Here is a 21,406-nt window from a genome sequence, read left to right on the forward strand (position 1 = left end):
ATAGAACATTAACCGTTGTCATTGTTAGGATATATTTTGATGATTTCTCTTACCAGAGCTGGCTTTACGTGCTGGGGCAGAAGAGATCTGATAGCTATGTTTTGCTAGAGCACTCTGTGAAGAAGGCAGTACATTTTGGGTTACCGGTAAGGCTCGTCTTCCTGTGAGATTATTTAAATAAATGGTGTGGTTTTATTCTTGGTAGTTTCAGATGACCTTAACTGTTAATCAAACCACCAAATTCTATTTGGTAGGTTTCTCTCTGCTCCTTTTATCTTAATAATGTCTATAAAAGTTCTGTTGACCAATTTGAGGGGAGATACTTGTTTAGTTTATTGATCAACATTGACTTCCACATATTTACTTAGAAAAATTTCAGAAAAGGCTTATTTTTTTTTTCAAAGATTTTATCTATTTATTTGACAGAGGGAGAGAGTCAGTGAGAGAGGGAACATAAGCAGGGGGAGTGGGAGAGGGAGAAGCAGGCTCCCTGCTGAGGAGGGAGCCCGATGCAGGGCTCGATCCCAGGACCCCGGGATCATGACCTGAGCCGAAGGCAGACGCTTAACGACTGAGTCACCCAGGCACCCCAGTTAGCATCTGACTCTTGATCTCAGCTCAGATCTTGATCTCAGGGTCGTGAGTTCAAGCCCCATGTTGGGCTCCACGCTGGGTGGGGAGCCTACTTAAAATTGAGGTACAGTTGACACATTGTATATGCTCTTTAAATCTGTAAATTGTCCATTTGATTCATTTTTGGGAAAGGAAACTTACATGTACAGAATTGATTATAATGACAAAAGTAAGTTGTCCCTTAAAATAAATGATAGACTTCGTAAGTACAATTTTTGTTTTGGAGTTAAGCTTTTTTTTTTTTTTAAGATTTATTTATTTTAGTGGGGGGAGGGGCAGGGGAGAGGGAGAGAAAGAATCTTCCAGCCAACTCCCTGCTGAGTGTGGAGCCTGACAAAGGGCTCGGATCTCATGACCCTGAGATCAGGACCTGAGCTGAAACCAAGAATCAGACACTTAACGGACTGAGTCACCCAGGTGCTCCTAAGCTCTTTTTTTTTTTTTTTTAAAGATTTTATCTATTTGAGAGCGAGAGAGAGCGAGAGCAAGCACACAAGCAGAGGGAGGGGCAGTGGGAGAGGGAGAAGCAGGCTCTCCACTGAGCAGGGAGCCTGACTTGGAGCTCTATCCTAGGGATCCTGGGATCATGACCTGAGCTACCCAGGTGCCCCCTAAGCGGACTCTTTTAAGTTGTGCTTTCACCTTTGAAAATTATATCAGAAGTTAATGAAAAGATAATTATGCTCATAATAGGCATCCTTTAAAAAATTTCCTACTTCAGGGGCGCTTGGCTGGCTCATTTGGTAGAACATGTTACTCTTGATCTTGAGGTTGTAAGTTTGAGCCCCACGTTGGGTGTAGAGATTACTTAAAAATAAAATCTTGGGGCGCCTGGGTGGCTCAGTCGTTAAGCGTCTGCCTTCGGCTCAGGTCATGATCCCAGGGTCCTGGGATTGAGCCCCACATCGGGCTCCCTGCTCCGCGGGAAGCCTGCTTCTCCCTCTCCCATTCCCTCTGCTTGTGTTCCCTCTCTTGCTGTGTCTCTCTCTGTCAAATAAATAAATAAAATCTTTAAAAAAAAAAGGGGGTTTACCTTTGAAGAAAAAAAATCTTAAAAAAAAATTAAAAAGGGAAGTAAAAAAATCTCCTACTCCGGGGGTGCCTGGGTGGCTCAGTCCATTAAGCATCTGCCTTTGGTTCAGGTCATGATCCCAGAGACCTGGGATCAAGTCCCACATTGGGCTCCTTGCTCAGTGGGGAGCCTGCTTCTCCCTCTCCCTCTGCCTGCCACTCCCCCTGCTTGTGCTCTCTCTCTCTAACAAATAAATAAATAAAATCTTAAAAAAAAAAAATCCTACTCGGTAATGTGTCCAGCACTGTTTGACACATACTGTTTTGTATTTATTTAAGATTTTATTTATTTGAGAGAGAGCTCGCATGAACAGGGGGAGGGGCAGAAGGCGAGGGAGAAGTAGGCTGCCCGCCAAGCACGGAGCCCAACACAGGGCTCCATCCAAGGACTCCGAGATCATAACCCAAGCCGAAGGCAGACGCTTAACTGACTGACTGAGCTACCCAGGTGCCCCACATACCGTTTTATTTTAATTTTTACAATAATTCTTAAGAGTTTATGCCCATTTTACAGATGAGGAAGCTGAGGCTTGGTTAGGAAGCTAACTGGCCTCGACTCACAGAATAAGTGATAGAGACAGTGTTTAAGTCCAGGCCCATTTTATGTCAAAGCCCTGGTTCTTCTCAGCATACCATCTGCCTCTCTTCCAGGCCCAGTTTTTCAGAAACACATTTCATATGCGTTAGGGTCAGGCTGTAGGTACTTTCCTTTTATATAATGCCATCGGTTTGCATGTGCTGAAATGTGAAAGATGCCAAATTTCTGAAGAGTGAACAATTCTGTCATGTAATCTGTACCTTGAGTCATGGGTATGTCTGTCCCCTTAGTACCTCGCCTCTCTGGGAATACAGTCCCTAGTTCAGCAGAGGGCTTTTGCTGGGAAGACAGCAAACAAACTGATGGACGCCCTAAAGGACTCTGACCTCCTACACTGGAAACACAGCCTGTCAGAGCTCATCGATATCAGCATTGCACAGAAAACGGCCATCTGGAGACTCTATGGCCGCAGGTGGGTCTTCAAGCCGACTTTCAAGGTCATAAGGGCATGAATCCTTCCAGAGATGAGCAGAAGCTTGCAAACTGGTTCTATGAAAGGCCAAACAGACAAGTCATTTTCCCCTTTGATGAAAGTTGTTCATGCAGGGGATTAAAGAAGATGCTTATAGTTTTAAAACACTTTGTACTTTCCATAGACTTTGTAAAGTTCTTTCCTGTGCTCATTCTTATTTGCTCCTCCCAACTGCCCTGTGAGGTAACTGGTAGGTGAGCTCCATTCTAGGATGTGAAAACCAAGGTTCACACATCTGATCTGCCCAAGATCACAAATGTCATTAACAGTGACAGAGCCAAGACTCACACCCAGGTCCTGTGACTCCAAGCACTATGCCCCTGTGATCCGAGACCGGAATCTCTCTTCCTGTCCCTGGCAGGCAGGGGCCACAGTTGCTTGGGTTGCGCTTCCCTGTTAGCCGAGCTGTGTTCTCTAGAGTATCTCCGGCCTCGAGTTTAATTTTCCATTTGGCCTTCTTTAGCTTGGAAGTACCCTTCTGAACCAGGTTTTTAATCCTGGAGCCCTGTCACTACCCCACCTTCTACCTAGACAATCTGCTATTCCTAGGAATTCAATAAGGAAAGGAGGCGCCTCCTCTGCCAGTCTTGTTTTTGTATACTTGAGATCATTTTTTGGCACGATGTGCTGAGACAGCTGCAGACGCTGGCCGCCGCTTACGTTGCCAGAGCAGCTGGTGCCAGGATGGCATCAGGTCTGAATTCATCCGTGAAAACTAATTAACACACTGTGACCACAGGGAAATTAGAGGCAGTCAAGGGGTCTGGAGCTTGGAGCTCCCGGTTGCGCCATAACCACCACATGTTTCCTTTGGGGCTGCACACCCAGGGTGCGTTTCTGCTTTCCTTGTGCTGAGGGTGGGAGGTGGCCGCTCCCCCTAAGCCAGAGCCTGCAGGGGGACTTCATTTCCTTCCATTTCCACTCAAGAGAGTTGTGGGATGTGGCCGAGGGGCAACCTGGGTCTCCTGACTGAAGGGGATTCCTGTCCGTCTCCCCACCCAGCACCATGGCACTGCAGCAGGCCCAGATGTTGCTGAGCATGAACAGCCTGGAGTCCGTGAATGCGGGCGTGCAGCAGAACAACACGGAGTCATTTGCCGTCGCCCTCTGCCATCTCGCAGAGCTGCACGCGGAGCAGGTAGGCAGGTAGCTGGGCCTGCGTGCCTCGGGAGCAAGGGAGGCTCCACCATGTCTTCTTCCCTCTGCTGCTTCAGAAGCACTGGATGTGTCTGGGTCAGGCCTGGTTGGATGCAGGGGGCGCTGAAAGAGTGAAATCCCATTGGTGGAGAGGGACGGGGTGTGGAGCCTTTAAAGTTTGTTGAACTTGGGATCTTTTTGCATTGACAAAGGGAATAAGAGGTCAGCTATTTCCATGTAGCAAGTGGAATAAAAAGGAGTCTTTGAAATTTAAGGTAGTAGAGCTATGTATGTTTATAGGAGACGGGAAAGCCACACCAGTTAATGTTAAGTCTCCAACACAAGTCTGATTGACTCCGAAAAGGGACAGTGGGAACTGGATGTAACCTTGACTTACAGCCCAAGTCATTTTACGTGATTCTCTTTGTAGGGGATTGATGAAAGGGTCTCTCATGCTGCTCTAGGCTTTCTCTCTCCTTTGCTCCAAAATGTCTTCTTTCATGGAAAAGAAGTCAGGGAAACCTCTTACCCAAGCCCTCTAGCTCACTAAACACTGCCTTGGCTATACGTGCATTTCCTTGATCATACAGCTTTCTCCACTTGTCTGTGGTGTCCATTACTGTTAGATTATTGTTAGGTTGTATCATAGCACTCAGTATTCCCTAATCTGCAGCCTAAAGATCTTTGGATGGTGTCCACCCCTTTCAGAAGTCTATACATACTTCCCCCCACTAAATGTATTTTAGCATTTGGCAGTCCTTTAGGTATCTGTGGAGACAAAGGGGATGGATGGGCTCTGGCTGCGTCCCACGTGCACCTTCATCAGCTGCCCTCTTCCTGCACCTGGGAAGCATCACATTGGCTTCCGTGATGTCAGAACAGCGTCCAGCTGCACGTGCTGTTTGCTTTCCCGCAGGAAGCTGCACGTTCATCACTTTCTTGGTTTTTCTCCCCCTCTTGATGGAACCTCTAAACATATCCTCTTTTCCTTTCCTGGTACCGTGGTTAAGTGGGGCATTTGGTAATGGATGAGTCAATGAACCTTCAGTTAGGTATTTGGTGTGAACCTCGTGCGACTTTTCTCCTCCAACAACTTTTTTGAGATAAAATTCACATGCTATACAATTCACCCACTTTAAGTTTCCCCATATGGCTTTTTGAAGTCAGATTCTCCCCCACTGACCCCAGCCTTAGACTGGATAATTTCCTTTCAGCTCTCTTTGAGTTATGTAGGGTAGAAATGATTTTTTTTTTCCTGCTGGACTGAAAAACTACTTTACAAAAATCTTGGTCTTGGCTCGATACTCAAGCTTTGAAACTTTCTCCAAGGCCAGTTATTAGAGTTCTTTGATTTTTCCTGGGAGATTTTTCCTGCTCTTTGGATCTGTATTGGTATTTCCATCTTCATGTCCCTTATATCCCCGCGCTTATGTGAAGAAGCTGCTGACGCCATCATTGCCTGGCTCCAGTGGCCAGGATGTGTTGTGAAGCCTTAGAATTGCACTGCTAGTAGATAAGCAGTGGCCTCTTTGTTTCATTTCAGTCCCTTCCCCCCCTTCCTCAACCTGCCTTCTTAAGACCTTGCTAGTGCTAGAACATCAACCAGGTAGCTATACCCACAGGGCTGATGATTGTCACATTTTTAATTGTATAGGTTAGATAGGCCCCTGGGAAATTAAGCTTGGCCAACGGTGGAGAAGGCAGCTTTATCATGCATCTCCATTTGCTCCTTTATTTCCTTTATGTGTGCTTCGGATTGTGTTCTGAAATTGATCTCCAAATAAACTGGATACTGCACTTTGGTGTGGCAGTGACTGGGGTGTGGGTGAACCTACAAAGAAGTTAGAAGGTCTGAATTGCTGTTTCTGACCTTCCTCCTGAAACCCAGAGGGAACACTAAGACAGCCAGCCCCCTTGCTACTTTTGTGTAATTCTAAGACCATCTGGTATCATAACTCTCCCAACCTCAGGAGGAGCAGGTCACAGTGGGAATGTTTGGGGGGATACTGCAGTGTGTGTCTCTCTACTTGGCCTACAGGTTTGACAACCCATCTCAACCTACATGCCAAACTCACTGTGGCAGTCATGAAAATAGTTGGCAAGATTGGTCATTTAAAAATCATAGGAATAAAAAGATTATTGACCTTTTATTATAATTCAATGTAATTTCCACTTAATTCACTTCAAATAAAAGTTCACTTGCAGTCTAATTGAACTTCTATATAGACAGAAGATATTTCACCTAATCAAAGGTTTGGGACAAATTGAAAAGCTTTTGGAGTCAATAAGAAACATTCCAATGAGGGACGCCTGGGTGGCTCAGTTGGTTAAGCGTCTGCCTTCAGCTCAGGTCATGATCCCAGAGTCCTGGGATCGAGTCCCACATCGGGCTCCCTGCTCCGCGGGGAGCCTGGTTCTCCCTCTGCCTCTGCCTCTCTATCTCTCATGAATTAAAAAAAAAAAAGTTAAAAAAAAGAAACATTCCAATGACATAAGGGTACAAAAAAAACCCATGAAAGTGTATTCACATTAAAAAAAAAAATGACCGAAAAACATGAAAAAGTTTTCAATCTAGTCATTAAAGAAATTCAGATTAATACAGTGAAATACTAGTTTCACCAAATAGGCAATCCTTAACTGTTGTGGTGGGAGAAAGGCATAGAGTGCTGGTATGAAAGTTCTTGGCACATTTCTGGAGGGTGGTTTAGTAATTTATATCAGAGGGCTTCGGAATGCCTATCATTTGACCAGCCAGTTTTATTTCAAAGGTCTTATCTTAAGGAAATGACTGGACAAGTGGACATGTAAAGGTATATGCACCAAGATATTCACTGTAGCATTCTTAAAATGGACGAAATTATCCCACACTAGGGGGTTATTTTGATGTGTCGTAGTTTATTTACCTAATAACATAGTATGATGATACAGCTTTGTATTTGTGAACACTGGAAAGATTGATTCGTTCAAAAAATATTTATTGAGTGTCTACCATGTAGTACACAGTGTTATAGGCAATTTACAGAAATAGCATATATACCTGTTTTTAGAAAACGTGTATGTGTTTATTTATGTGCATAAAAGAAATTTAGAAGGATATGTGCCAAAACATTCTTGTGATTATCTTTGGTGAGATTGAAATTGGTCTTTTTCTTATTGTTTACATTTATTTTTAAGTTTTTTTCCTAGAATGAACATGCATTACATGTGTAATTAAAAAAATTTTTTTAATGAACAAATAAAATATGCTAGAACCTTAAAAAAAAAGACCCCTTGATGTATGGCAGTCTCTGGCTCGTGCCTTCCAGGGTACAGCACCACAAACAGGTGAATCATAGTGACATCCTGTGAGTGGGGTAGCAGGTGTGGTTTCAGCACAGGTGTGCTCATCGAACCGTGTGTTTCTACTTAGGGCTGTTTTGCTGCAGCTTCGGAAGTGTTAAAGCACTTGAAGGAACGATTCCCGCCTAATAGTCAGCATGCCCAGGTAATCTGCCTTTTGCATGGCATTGGATTTATTTCCAAAGAGATGGTTTTTACTGTATTGTTGTCAAAGCAGAATATTTTAGGGTCTCCCCTCAGTTTCTTGTGTCTTGGTTCCGTTCTGTGTCATCTGTGCATTGAGGTGAATATAGGTACATACCAGACTCTGTAAGCTCTGTTAGAGAGGGCAGAGAAATAAACTCTGATAAAAGATTTAAAGATTTATTTAGGGAACTTTTTTCTTCCTGTCTTTATGGTTTTAAGGTAGTATTCCTTATATCTCTAACTGTATGGATCATCTCTGTCTATGGATAGATGAAGAATTACATCTCAGTTTGGTGTTGTGTCCCTTACTTGGCAACTCTAGTCTTTTCCTCCCAGAATTAAATGACCTTTTGGGAAGTTGTTGTCCCCAGAGGGAATTTAATTTTATAAAGCACTCCCAGGCCCCCTGTTCCTTATTGCACTGATGTCTGTCTCTAGTGGGGCTGAGAAAGCTGTTACACTGGTCCCTTCTTCTTTCCCTTACCAAGTTTAGTCAGCAATGGATTTGAGAATTTGAAACCCTAAGAGATCATGGCCTGGGAATCTACTGCTGGTCCCTGAGCTGCCACTCCCAGGGATTGTTGGCTCCACCGCACTGGATATCCTGTGGGTACCCATCTGCATGTGAAATGTGCTGGGGTCTCAGCCGGCTGTGATCCGAACTCAAAGGACCCAGCTGCAAAGGTGGTACGCAAACAGAGGAGAAGACAGGGGAAAGCACCTACGGGTCACGTGGGAAGGGAGAGTTAAGTGTGGTTCTGTGGCAGTGCTGATGTGATGGAATAGTTTTGGTTATAGTTCTAGTTGTTAAAAAAAAAAAGAATTTAATTCACAGTTCACCGAAAAAACACCTACGGCCAATAGATATATAACAAGATGCTCAGCCTGACTGACAATCAGGGAAATACAAGTGAAAACAATAATGAGATATTTCATACCCATCAGATTGGCCAACGGTAAAATACCTGACAGCACCAAGTGTTGGTGAGGACGAGGAGTGACAAGTAGTGTCCTATGCTCGGGGCGGGGGGGGGGGGGGGAGGGTGCGAATCCGTAGAACCTGTTGGAAGAACGAATGGGCACTACATTAAAATGAAGGTGTGGATGTCCTACGACTGCCTTCCCACCGCTTGCTGTAGACCTGAGATAAACTCTTGCACCAGGAGAGATGTATGAGAATGTTGATTGCAGCCTTGTTCAGAAGAGTGAAAAATTGGTCCTACCTAAATACTCATCAACATGAGAATGGATAAGTTGTCGCATATTCATGTAATTGAAAACTATTCATCAGTGAAAAGGATAAACTAGAGCTACTTGTATGAACATGTGTAAGTCCCAGAAAAATAATGTTGAGCTTAAAAGCAAGTTGTCAAAGGATACATAGAGTATGATAGTATTTACTATATACAAAATTTAAAAACGTACAAGATTGCTCTCTGGGCTAAATGCACCAAGAAGGTTGGAATCATTGGTACATATCGGACCCCGTTATGGTGCCTCCCTCAGGAAAATGGTGAGCAAGACTGAAATAAGCCAGCACGCCAAGGAAACTTGCTCCTTCTGTGGCAAAACCAAGATGAAAAGAGGAGCTGTGGGGATCTGACACCTGTGGTTCCTGCATGTAAACCGCAGCTGGGGGTGGGGAGGTGGCCCTGACTTACAGCACCGCTTCTGCCCTCACAGGAACATCTGAAGGAATCGAAAGTGAAAGACGGGGTAGAAGCTCTATCATTTGAAACACTGCTAGCCTATAATAAATGGGTTAATTTATGTAACAAAATTACTTAAGCTTGTTGTAAATTTATTAATTTTCTGTTGGTTGCATTGACTTCTCTTTCTCAGAAAGCTTGGAAATCAAAAATCCTTCGAATTTTTATTAGAAAAAAAATATCGGATCATACTATACATTGTTTAAGGGTAAGAATATATGCTGTAGAAGTATAAAAACATGAATGAGAGTGATAAACATTAAATCCGGTGCTTACTTTGGGCAAAGAAAGGGAATGGAATTTGCAAAGAACTTCAATAGTGTGTGATAGTATCTGAAGCAAATAAAGTAAAATTGTGATTTGACAAAGTTGGTGATTGGCACACATGTGTTTTTTTTATTCTTAGTGCTTTTTCACATCCTTGAAATATTTATTAAAAAAATTTTAAATCTCAAAAAAATGTGTATGAATTGTAAGAATACTTGCTAAGCAAGCCAAAATATTTTTATATTTCTGTTGAATAACGAGGTGAACCCTTGCCATTTTGTTCTTTTTTTTTTTTCTTATTAGTTATGGATGCTATGTGATCAAAAAATACAGTTTGACAGAGCAATGAATGATGGTAAATACCATTTGGCTGATTCACTTGTTACAGGAATCACAGCTCTTAATAGCATAGAGGGTGTATACAGGTAAGAGACTGAAAACTCCAACCCCAGGATGAAGTGATTCTCAAATGCCTTTATTCTTACTTGTTTAATTAAAGTAAATGTATTAATTTTAACTTAGGAAAAAACTTCTTTTCCTATTTATTACCTATTTATTCTGGGAAATTAGAAAATACAGATGAGTAAAATGGACAAAATAAGTATCACCCAGAGATAATCACTAACGTTCTGATACCGATAATTCCAGACTTTTTTGTTCTTGCATGTGTGTGTGTGGGTAGGTGTATACACATGTGCTTATACACACACACACTTTTTTTCCTCTTTTAACAAAAATTATATCAGGCAAAGTTCTTCCCTGTGGGAGGTTCACAGTCTAATTAAGGAAATAGAGACTCTAACCCTCAAAGCGACTTGACTTACAAAACATCAGCATAACCATTTTGTTTATATTGTTTCTGTGTCAGGAAAGCAATTGTACTACAAGCTCAGAACCAAATGTCAGAGGCGCACAAGCTTTTACAAAAATTGTTGATTCATTGTCAGAAAATCAGGAACACAGAAATGGTGATCAGGTAAGGGAGGTCTCTCAAGCGTCTGCTGTAGGTGGACCTTTGTGCCGGATATTCTCATTCCATGTCTTTCTCTTTGTGGGCAGTGTCCTGTTATCTGTCGCAGAGCTGTACTGGCGATCGTCCTCCCCCACCATCGCATTGCCCGTGCTCCTGCAGGCTCTGGCCCTCTCCAAGGAGTACCGGTTACAGTACTTGGCCTCCGAAACAGTGCTGAACTTGGCTTTTGCTCAGGTAAGCTGATCTCTGTTTTGTTTTTTTGGTTTTTTTTTAAAAGATTTTATCTATTTATTTGCGAGAGAGAGAATGAGAGACAGAGAGCATGAGAGGGAGGAGGGTCAGAGGGAGAAGCAGACTCCCCCCCGAGCAGGGAGCCCGACGCGGGACTCGATCCCAGGACTCCAGGATCATGACCTGAGCCGAAGGCAGTCGCTTAACCGACTAAGCCACCCAGGCGCCCCAATCTCTGTTTTTATAGCACATATTTGTGCTCAAGAACTGGTGAGTCTGTTACTACTTTTTGGTTTTGAAAAGGATAATAATGAGCTTTGACTTCTTTTTTTTTTTTTTTTTTTTTTAAGATTTTATTTATTTATTTGCGAGAGAGAGAATGAGAGACAGAAAGCATGAGAGGGAGGGGGGTCAGAGGGAGAAGCAGACTCCCCGCCGAGCAGGGAGCCCGATGCGGGACTCGATCCAGGGACTCCAGGATCATGACCTGAGCCGAAGGCAGTCGCTTAACCAACTGAGCCACCCAGGCGCCCGAGCTTTGACTTCTTAATATTGAAGTCTGGGAATGTAGTCTCGTCGTCAAGCCCCCCATGGAAGTCTGAAGCTGTGAACTGCATGGCAAGCTGACCACTCCCAGTGGCACTGGCATCTTTAAGAAAGGGGATGCACCTTTTCATTGAGGACACTAGCATCATATTAATGATTTAGCTGGCCCAGAGCTATGCTTGATTAATAAGGGGATAAATAAAGAAATGAGGAATTTGTGTGTTCATTGAAAGCTTTTGGAAATTAAATTGTATTTTATGTTTGCTTTCTGTCTCCCCCTGAGGAATATAAAGGCTTTTGAGAAAGGGACTTTGTTTTCTCCCTGCTGTGATCTCTGGTACAGAGTAAGATGTACACATAGTAGGCTTTTAATAAATATTTAGTGAATGAATGCATTTTGAACTCACTTGCACTAGAGGAATTTACTAACTTAAAGCAGAGATTCCCCAAACCATGCATTAGAGTTAATTGGGAAGATTTTAAAAATATCTATATATCTGGCCTTGCCTTGAATGCATGGAGTCAGAATCTCTATGGAAGGAGCACAGGAATCTAATGTTTTCCTTTCCAACTTCTCTAGTGATTTTTTCTTTTCTTTTCTTTTCTTTTTTTAAGATTTTATTTATTTATTTGACAGCACAAACAGGGGAAGTGGGAGAGGGAGAAGTGGGGAGCCTACTGAGCAGGGAGTCCGATGTGGGGCTCGATCCCAGGACCCTAGGGTCATGACCTGAGCTGAAGGCAGATGCTTGACCAACTGAACCACCCAGGTGCCCCTCTAGTGATTTTTTCTTAATTAAGATAAAATTCACATAAAAAATTTACCGTTTTAATCATTTTAAAGGGCACAATTCAGTGGTTTTAAGAATATTTACAGTGTTTTGCAACCATCGACACCATTTAATTCCAGAATATTTTCATCACTCCAAAGAGGAACCTTGTGCCCATTAAGTAGTCACCCCCATTTCCCTCTCACCTTGAGCCCCTGGCAACCTACTTTCAATCTACTTTCTGCCTCTGTGGGTTTGCCTATTCTGGATATTTCATATAAATGGAATCATACAATATCTGGCCTTATGTAGTCTGGCTTCTTCACTTAGCGTAATGTTTTCAGGATTCATTCATGTTGTAGCAGGTGTCAATGCCTTTTAATGGCGGAATAATACTTCATTAGATGGATAGACTACATTTCATTTATCCATTCATCAGCTGATGGACATTTGGGTAAGCTATTATGAATAGCTGCTTTTAACTTCATATATAAGTTTTTGTGTGGATATATGTTTTTATTTCTCTTGGATACACTTAGGAGTAGAATTGCTGGGTCATATGATAGAATTATCATGTTTAACTTTTTGTGGAACCACCAAACTTGTTTTCCACAGTGACTGCACCATCTTATAGTCTCACCAGCAATGTATGAAGATTCTGGTTTCTCTATGTCCTTGCCAGCACTTGTTATTTCCCATTTTTTTATTATGCCCAACCTAGTGTAAAGTTCTATCTCATTGTGGTTTTGATTTGCATTTCTCTAATAACTGATGATATTGAGCATCTTTTCATGTGCTTATTGGCCATTTGTATATGTTCTTTGGAGACATCTAAGTCCTTTACCCATTTTTCAGTTGGGTTATTGTCTTTTTGATGTTCAGTTATAAGATTGTTTTGTATATTCTGAGTACTAGACCCTTATCAGATAGATGATTTGCAAGTATGTTCTGTTCTCTGGGTTGTCTTTTCACTTTCTTGATCATGACCTTTGATGCACTAAAGTTTTTAATTTCAATGAAATCCAATACATCCTTTTTTTGCTTTTGTTGCTTATGCTTTTGGTATTCTACTTAAGAAACTGTTGCTTACGGGCACCTGGGTGGCTCAGTTGGTTAAGCAACTGCCTTCAGATCATGATCCTGGAGTCCTGGGATTGAGTCCCACAGGGAGTCTGCTTCTCCTTCTGACCCTCTCCCCTCTCAAGCTCTCTCTCTCTCCCTCTCTCTCTCTCTCTCAAATAAGTAAGTGGGAGCTTTAAAAGAAAAAGAAAGAGAAAGAAAGAAAAAGAAAGAAAGAAAGAAGAAAGAAAAAGAAACTTGCATAATCCAAGTTCATTCCTTGTAAGGGTTTTTTGTGCAAAAAAGTGATTTTATTAAAGCTCGGGGACAGGACCCGTAGGCAGAAAGAGCCGCTGCTGCGTGGGTTGTGAGGAGTGGCTGATTATATACTCTGGGGTTGTGGGAGGTAAGGAAAAGGGAGGTTTCAAGAGAACTTTCATATGCTAAGGAGGACCTTCAAGATACTGGAGGCCTTGCCATTGTCAAGTTAAGGTTGTTTTTCCCCTCTAGCAAGGCATTAACAGTAAGATAGTTGGGAGATTCCTGGAAGAATGTCACACATGTCCCACCCAGCAGTGGGGGGTGGGCGGAGGTTGCAGGGTGTCAGCTTATGCTTTGTCTTCAGCCAGCCTTTTGCTCCCTCATCATTTCCCCCATGAACAATTTTGACCTTAAATCTTTAAGGTTGTTGAAGGTGGAAGGTCTCATCTTCTGTAACTTCTTCCTGCTGAATAGGGTTTTAATAGTCTTAGGTCTTACATTTATATCTTTGATCCATTTTGAGTTAATTTTTGTGTATGGTGTGAGGTAGGAATCCAGCTTTATTTTTCACATATGGATATCCCGGTGTCCTAGCACTACTTGTTGAAGAGACTGTTCTTTTCCCATTGAATGGCCTTGGCACCCTTGTCAAAAATATTGATCATGGATATATGGGTTTATTTCTGCACTCTATTCTTGATCTATATATCTGTCTTTATGCCAGTACCATACTGTTTTGATTACTGTATCTTTGTATTAAATTTATTTTTTTTTAAAGATTTATTTATTTATTTGAGAGAGCGAGAATGAGAGAGAGTGTACATGAGAGGGGGGAAGGTTAGAGGGAGAAGCAGACTCCCCGCCGAGCAGGGAGCCCGATGCGGGACTCGATCCAGGGACTCCAGGATCATGACCTGAGCTGAAGGCAGTCGCCCAACCAACTGAGCCACCCAGGTACCCTCTTTGTATTAAATTTAAAATCAGGAAGTAAGAGGGGCTCCTGGGTGGTACAGTTGGTTGAGCATCTGACTCTTGGTTTCGGCTCAGGTAATGATCTCGGGGTCCTGGGATTGGGCCCTCCTGCATTGGGCTCCGTGCTCAGCACGGAGTCTGCTTGTCCCTCTCCCTCTGCTCCTCCCCTGCCTCGAATAAATAAATAAAATACTTCTTAAAACTTATAAAAAATTTAATTTCAGTTTTGGATTGTTTATTGCTAGTGTATATTGATCTTACATCCTACAACTTTGCTGAAGTTGTTTAATACCTGTTACAGGTTTTTGAGAATTCTTTAGAGTTTTCTATATATAAGATCATGTCATCTGCAAATACAGAGAGTGTTTCTTACATTCCAATTTGAATGTCTTTCATTTCTTTTTCTTGCCTAATTGGCCTGTGTAGAACTTCCAGAACAGTGCTGAATAGAAGTGGCAAGAGTGTACATCCTTGTTTTTGCCCCTGATCTTAGGAGGATGATTTCAGTCTTTCATTGTTAAGCATGAGGTTAGCTGTGGGTTTTTCATTGATGCATCAGTATTAGGTTGAGGAAGTTCCCTTCTACTCCTCAATGTTTTTATCATGAAAAGTGTTGGGTTTTTGTGAAATGTCTTTTCTGTTTCTTTTTTTTTTTTTTTTTTTTAAGATTTTATTTATTTGTCAGAGAGAAAGAGAGAGAGCACGAGTGCACAAGCAGGGGGAGTGGCAGGCAGAGGGAGAAGCAGGCTCCCCGTTGAGCAAGGAGCCTGATGTGGGACTCGATTCTAGGACTCTGGGATCATGACTTGAGTCGAAGGCAAACGCTTAACCTACTGAGTCACCCAGGCGTCCTTGTTTTTTCTGTTTCAATTGAGTAGATCGTGTGTTTTTTTTCCCTTTTTTCTAGTAATATAGTGTTTTACATTGATTTTTGCATATTGAACTACTGTTGCATTCTTGGGATAAATCATACTTGGTTATGGTGTATGATCCTTTTAATATGCTGTTGGACTTGGTTTGCTAGTATTTTGCATCTGTTTTCATAAGGGATATTGGTCTGTAGTTTTCTTTTCTTTTGATATCTTTATCTTGTTTTGATATTAGGGTAATAGTGGCCTCATAACGTGAGTTAGGAAATGTTCCCTGCTCTTCTGTTTTTTTGGAAGAATGAGAAGGATTGGTGATAATTCTTCTTTAAACGTTTCTTGAATTTGCCATTGAAGCCACGTGGTCCTGGGCTCTTCTTTTTTGGAAGTTTTTTTGGTTACTGATTCTTCGGTGTCTTTACTTGTTAAGGGTCCATGCAGATTTTTTTTTTAAGTAGGTTCCACACCCAGGGTGGAGCCCAACGCAGCGCTTGAACTCAGGACCCTGAGATCAAGACTTGTGCTGAGACCAAGAGTCAGATGCTCAACTGACTGAGCCACGTAGGCGCCCCCCCATTCAGATTTTCTGTTTCTCCTTGAGTCAGTTTTGGTCATTTGTATCTTTCTAGAAATTTGTTCATTATATCTAATTTATCTAATTTGTTCGCATACAATTGTTCATAGTATCCTCATATAATCCTCTTTATTTCTGTAAGGTTATTAGTTAACTCCCCGCTTTCATTCCTGATTTTTGTCATTTGAGTCTTCTCTCTTTTTTTTTCTTGGTCAGTCTAGCTAACAGTTTGTTAATTTTCTTGATCTTTTCCAAGAACCAGCTCTTAGTTTCATTGATCCTATTGTTTTTCTTTTCTCTGTTTTGTTCTTTTTTTTTTTTTTAATGTGTCAACATTTTTTTCTTTTTTTTAATTTCTTTTTTAAATTTAAATTAAATTAATTAACATCTAATGTATTACTAGTTTCACAGGTAGAGGTCAGTGATTCATCAGTCTTATATAATACCCAGTGCTCATTATCATGTGCCCTCCGTAATGTCCATCACCCAGTTACCCTATCCTCCCACCCCCTGTTTTGTTCATTTTCACTCTGATCTTTATTATTTCCTTGCCTCTGTCAGCTTTGGATGTAGTTTGCTCTTTTTTTAGTTTCTGGGTTGTGGGTTTTTTTTTTTTTTTTAAGATTTTATTTATTTATTTGAGAGAGAGAGGAGTGCACATGAGGGGGCGGGGAAGGGAGGGGGAGAGGGAGAGGCAGACTCTGCTGAGCAGGGAGCCCATTGTGGAGCTCGATCCCAGGACCCTGGGATCATGACCTGAGGGAGCACACTCTACCCAACAACAGCAGAACGCATATTCTTCTCAAGTGCACATGGAACACCTTCCAGATAGATTATGTTATGTCACAAAAGAACACTCTAAATTTTACAAGACTGAAATCATACAAAGTATCTTCTTTGATCACATGAAATAAAATTAGAAATCAATAATAGAAGGGAATCTAGAAGATTCATAAATATATAGAACTCAAATAACACATCTTTAAGCGTTTGAAGGCAAACACTTAACTGACTGAGCCACCCAGGTATCCCTTTTTTTTTAAGTTTCTTAAGGTGGAAGTTCAACTTACTGATTTGAGATCTTTTTTCTTTTTTTAATTTATGCCTTTACAGCTATAAATTTTCTTCTGAGTACTGCATCCTGTAAGTTTCGGTATGTTGTGTATTTTCAAAGTATTTTCCAATTTCCCTTGTGATTTCTTCTTTTACCTATTGGTTATTTAAAGATGTGTTATTTGAGTTCTATATATTTATGAATCTTCTAGATTCCCTTCTATTATTGATTTCTAATTTTATTTCATGTGATCAAAGAAGATACTTTGTATGATTTCAGTCTTTTAAAATTTAGAGTGTTCTTTTGTGACATAACACATGATCTATCTGGAAGGTGTTCCATGTGCACTTGAGAAGAATATGCGTTCTGCTGTTGTTGGGTAGAGTGTGCTCCCTAACAAGTGACTGTTATGGCTAGTTGGTTCATAGCCTTGTTTGGGTCTTCGGTTTCCTTGCTGATCTTCTGTCTAGTTGTTCTCTCCCTTAGTGAAAGTGGAGTATTGGAACTCTTCAACTATTACTGTTACAGTGTCTATTTCTCCCATCAGTTCTATCAGTTTTTGCTTCACATATATTGGGGTTCCATTGTTTGGTGTATATGTATTTATAATTGTATCTTCTGATGAATTGACCCTGTATCAGTGTGTAATGTCTTTTAGCTTTGTAACTTTTTTTTTTTTTTAAGATTTTATTTATTTTAGAGAGGGAGTGCACAAGAGCGCAAGCAGGGAGGGGCAGAGGGGGAGGGAGAAAGAATCTGAAGCAGACTTTGCGCTGAGCATGGAGTCCGATATGGGGTTTGATCCCATAACTGTGAGATCATGACCTGAGCTGAAACCAAGAGTCGAATGCTTAACTGAATCAGCCACCCAGGTGCCCCTTTTGTAACAGTTTTTGATTTAAAGTCTATTTTTCTGATATAAGAATAGTCACTGCAGGTCTCTTTTGGTTACTGTTTGCATGGAATATCTCTTTTCTGTCCTTTTACTTTCAGCCTATTTGTGTCTTTTAACCTAAAGTGAGTATCTGTAGATAACATATAGTTGGATCATGTTTTTTTCAAATCTATTGTGCTAATCTCTGCCCTTTAATTGAAGAGTTCAATTCATTTATATTTAATGTAATTATGGATTTGAAAGGACTTCTATTTTGTTATTTTTTTCTATATGTCTTATATCTTTTTTGCTCGTCAGTTCCTCCATTATTGTTTCTTTTGTGTTAAATGGATGTTTCTTGTTTTATTTTACTATATACTTTTGAATTATTTTCTTAGTGGTTTCCCTTCTCCCAATGATTCTTACACAGCAAGAATGACCTTTTGACCCTTTGGAATCACCAGTCTAAAGGATATTGATTCTGAATCTTCTTGTAAAGGCAAAAACCTTTCTATAGGTGTGAATAACTACTACCTACTGTATCCATCAAAATTTGAAATCAGATTGTCACACATTGTTTTCTAGGAGTGTGGTGCATATTCAATGTAGTACACATCAGGGAGAGCATAAGCCAGACATGGCCCTTCGGGAGAGAAGAGCCAGAAATGAAGCCTTTTCTGTCACGGGCAGTGGATGTGGATGTGTACAGTACCACAGTGTTTCTTTTTCAGCTCATTCTTGGAATCCCAGAGCAGGCCTTAAGTCTCCTCCACATGGCCATTGAACCCATCTTGGCTGATGGGGCGGTGCTGGACAAAGGCCGCGCCATGTTCTTGGTGGCCAAGTGCCAGGTGGCTTCAGCAGCTTCTTACGATCCACCGAAGAAGGCAGAAGGTAGGGAGCCACTCAAAGATTGCTAGGCAATACTACTGTGGAAAAAAAAACTAAATTTAGGACCCAGAAGAAGGAAGACATTAAATTTGGGACAGTATTTAAGTTCTCAAATATATGTTAAAATGTCATGTTGTATTTAAAGTACTTTGACAAGTATGCTTGGTATGAAGTTTGAGGGCAAGTGAATCATTATTTTAACTCTACAGAACCAGGTCCCAGGCTGGAAATCAGGACCAAAGACCTTTTTAAAAACCTCACCATAGTGTTTGTTGTTTTTTTTTTTCTCGAAGAGTAGAATACAAAACTATCTGGTACATGTTATATCAATAAAAGTAGATGTTAAGTTTTGAAAATTATGTGTGGAATGTTGAGTTAAACATGCGTGGTATTTTCCCACTTTCCATCAGCTCTGGAGGCAGCCATCGAGAATCTCAATGAAGCCAAGAACTATTTTGCAAAGGTCGACTGCAAAGAGCAAATCAGAGATGTTGTTTACTTCCAGGCCAGACTCTACCACACACTGGGGAAGACCCAGGAGAGGAACCGGTGTGCGATGCTCTTTCGGCAGCTGCATCAGGAACTGCCCTCTCATGGGGTGCCCTTGATAAATCATCTCTAGTGAGAGTATCCCTGCTGATCCACTATACAGACTAGAAGATTTGGGACTTGTTTACATCCCCTCCATCCATGTAAATGATGTATTTGATGTCTGATCAATAAACTGCATTCTGATTAGTTTGTCTTATTTTGTTGCTAGAATATACATATTTGTTTCCCCCCCCCCTTTTTTTTTTAGATTTTATTTAGGGGTGCCTGGGTGGCTCAGTTGGTTAAGCATCTGCCTTTGGGTCAGGTCATGATCCCCAGGTCCTTGGATCGAGCACTGCATCAGGCTCCCTGCTCAGTGGGAGGCCTGCTTCTCCCTCCCCCTCTGCCTGCTGCTCCCCCTGCTTGTGCTCGCTCGCTCTCTTTCTCGCTTGCTCTCTTCAGATAAATAAAATCTTAAAAAAAAATAAAAAAAGATTTTATTTATTTATTTGAGAGAGGAAGAACACAAGCGGGGAGGGGCAGAGGGAGAGGGAGAAACAGATTCCCCACTGAGCAAGGAGCCCAACATGGGGCTCGATCCCAGGACTCTAAGATCATGACCTGAGCTGAAGCCAGTCGTTTAACCAACTGAACCACGCAGGCGCCCCTCCCTTTTCTTTTTGATAGCAAAAGATACCAATGCTTTTTGATAAACCGCTGTGCAAGTGTTAAAGATTATGTTCTCTCTGAGCAAAGCTGCCAATATCTTATTAGAATCTGTGCATACTCGCCATCATCACATGAATTCATTTAGCATCTATGCTCAGACATCAGCTCTTTTGGGTATTGCTGGATCTCTAGGGGGTCGGTACAGGTTTTTCTGAGGCTTGGATTTTCTTTCTGAAGCTTCCTTGCTTTGATGGACTGAGCTGGGGTTTGTGGTGTGCCTGTGTGTGCTTGCAAGCACATGTTGGTCCTTGAGGTTAAGAAGGAAAAGTTTTTTTTTTTAAGATTTTATTTATTTATTTGACAGAGAGAGAGCACGAGCAGGGAGAGAGGAAGAGGGAGAAGCAGGCTCCCCGATGAGCAGGGAGCCTGATGCAGGGCTCGGTCCCAGAACCTGGGATCATGGCCTGAGCCCAAAGCTGACTCTTTTTTTTTTTTTTAAAGATTTTTATTTATTTCTTCATGAGAGACAGAGAGAGAGATGCAGAGGGAGAAGCAGGCTCCCAAGGAGCAGGGAGCCTGATGTGGGATCATGACCTGAGCCAAAGGCAGACGCTTAACCATCTGAGCCACCCAGGCGCCCCAAAGCTGACTCTTTTTTTTTTTTAAAGATTTTATTTATTTATTTGACAGAGAGAGACACAGCGAGAGAGGGAACACAAGCAGGGGGAGTGGGAGAGGGAGAAGCAGGCTCCCCGCAGAGCAGGGAGCCCGATGCGGGACTCAATCCCAGGACCCTGGGATCATGACCCGAGCTGAAGGCAGTCGCTTAACCAACTGAGCCACCCAGGCGCCCCAAAGCTGACTCTTAACTGACTGAGCCACCCAGGTGCCCTAGAAGGAAAAGATCTTTTTATGGTTTTTGGGCCAACGACGAGAAGCGTATTTCAATCACTTTCTGGGTATGTGCTTATATCTTCTGCATGAGTATATTTCTTCTCTAACTGTATAAACGAGGTTTGATGATAGTAAGTCTAGGAATTCGTTATGAATAAGGTGATTATAAATTAAGAAAGGGTCTGAAGCTCAGAGGTGTATGGGTGCTATCACTCAAATATATAGTGTATCTAATTTACATCTCTCAACCCAGCAATTAAGCAGAACCAGTTATTGCTTTGTCCGTGAATTTATCTTATCCCTCGGTGTTTGTTCACAGGAAAATCACCGTGTTTCGAATCCAAAACAGCAACAAGGAACCAACCAAATTTTGCAGTTTCTATCACTGGCTCTTTCTCTGTTAAATTTAAACCTTCTGATGGGAAATAATTTATCTCTAGAGCTCTTTGAAACAGTGTAAAACAACTCCCACTCATGGGGTACGTTTGTTGGCTAAAGACAGCTGCTCTGGAAATGAGGCTCGGGGTAGAGACAGAGACAGTAATTGTTGTGTTGATGTTGAAAAATCTTAAGGTTTTGAGAGGTTATATATGTAGATGGCAAAAATTAAATATTCTTAAAGGCTGTAGAGTACAAAGTGATTCTTCCTCCCAGGAAGTAACCACAATCATCAGTTTGTTTTTATTCTTCCAAATATATTCCCTCATCTGGTACATTTTTGTCCTTGTATTTAAACTATGGTCTTTCCAGTCTAAGAAGTGATCTTAATCCCTCTGCCTCAGCAGAGGAAGGTCCAAGAGATGGGGCAAGGTTGCTCAGCTGACCCCTC

At 41.6% G+C, this 21,406-nt stretch overlaps 1 protein-coding gene across 2 annotated transcripts in view; it reads left to right on the forward strand.

Moving 5' to 3' along the window:
- ANAPC5 (anaphase promoting complex subunit 5) overlaps positions 1 to 19,221 on the forward strand; it is a 41,379-nt gene extending 22,158 nt beyond the window's left edge. The window contains exons 9-17 of one of the 2 annotated variants that reach the window (XM_035016964.1): positions 57 to 146; positions 2,533 to 2,714; positions 3,777 to 3,912; positions 7,321 to 7,395; positions 9,716 to 9,837; positions 10,281 to 10,388; positions 10,472 to 10,619; positions 18,324 to 18,486; positions 18,894 to 19,221. In XM_035016964.1, the coding sequence (XP_034872855.1) occupies positions 57 to 146; positions 2,533 to 2,714; positions 3,777 to 3,912; positions 7,321 to 7,395; positions 9,716 to 9,837; positions 10,281 to 10,388; positions 10,472 to 10,619; positions 18,324 to 18,486; positions 18,894 to 19,105 (1,236 nt within the window). In that variant the 3' untranslated portion in view covers positions 19,106 to 19,221. The remainder of the gene's footprint in view (positions 1 to 56; positions 147 to 2,532; positions 2,715 to 3,776; positions 3,913 to 7,320; positions 7,396 to 9,715; positions 9,838 to 10,280; positions 10,389 to 10,471; positions 10,620 to 18,323; positions 18,487 to 18,893) is intronic. The other variant, XM_035016965.1, reaches the window with a different exon arrangement.
- Positions 19,222 to 21,406: the final 2,185 nt, after the last annotated feature.

Source organism: Mirounga leonina, unplaced genomic scaffold, assembly GCF_011800145.1.
Source record: "Mirounga leonina isolate KUSES-001 unplaced genomic scaffold, KU_Mleo_1.0 Mir_171, whole genome shotgun sequence".
Lineage (NCBI taxonomy): Eukaryota > Metazoa > Chordata > Mammalia > Carnivora > Phocidae > Mirounga > Mirounga leonina.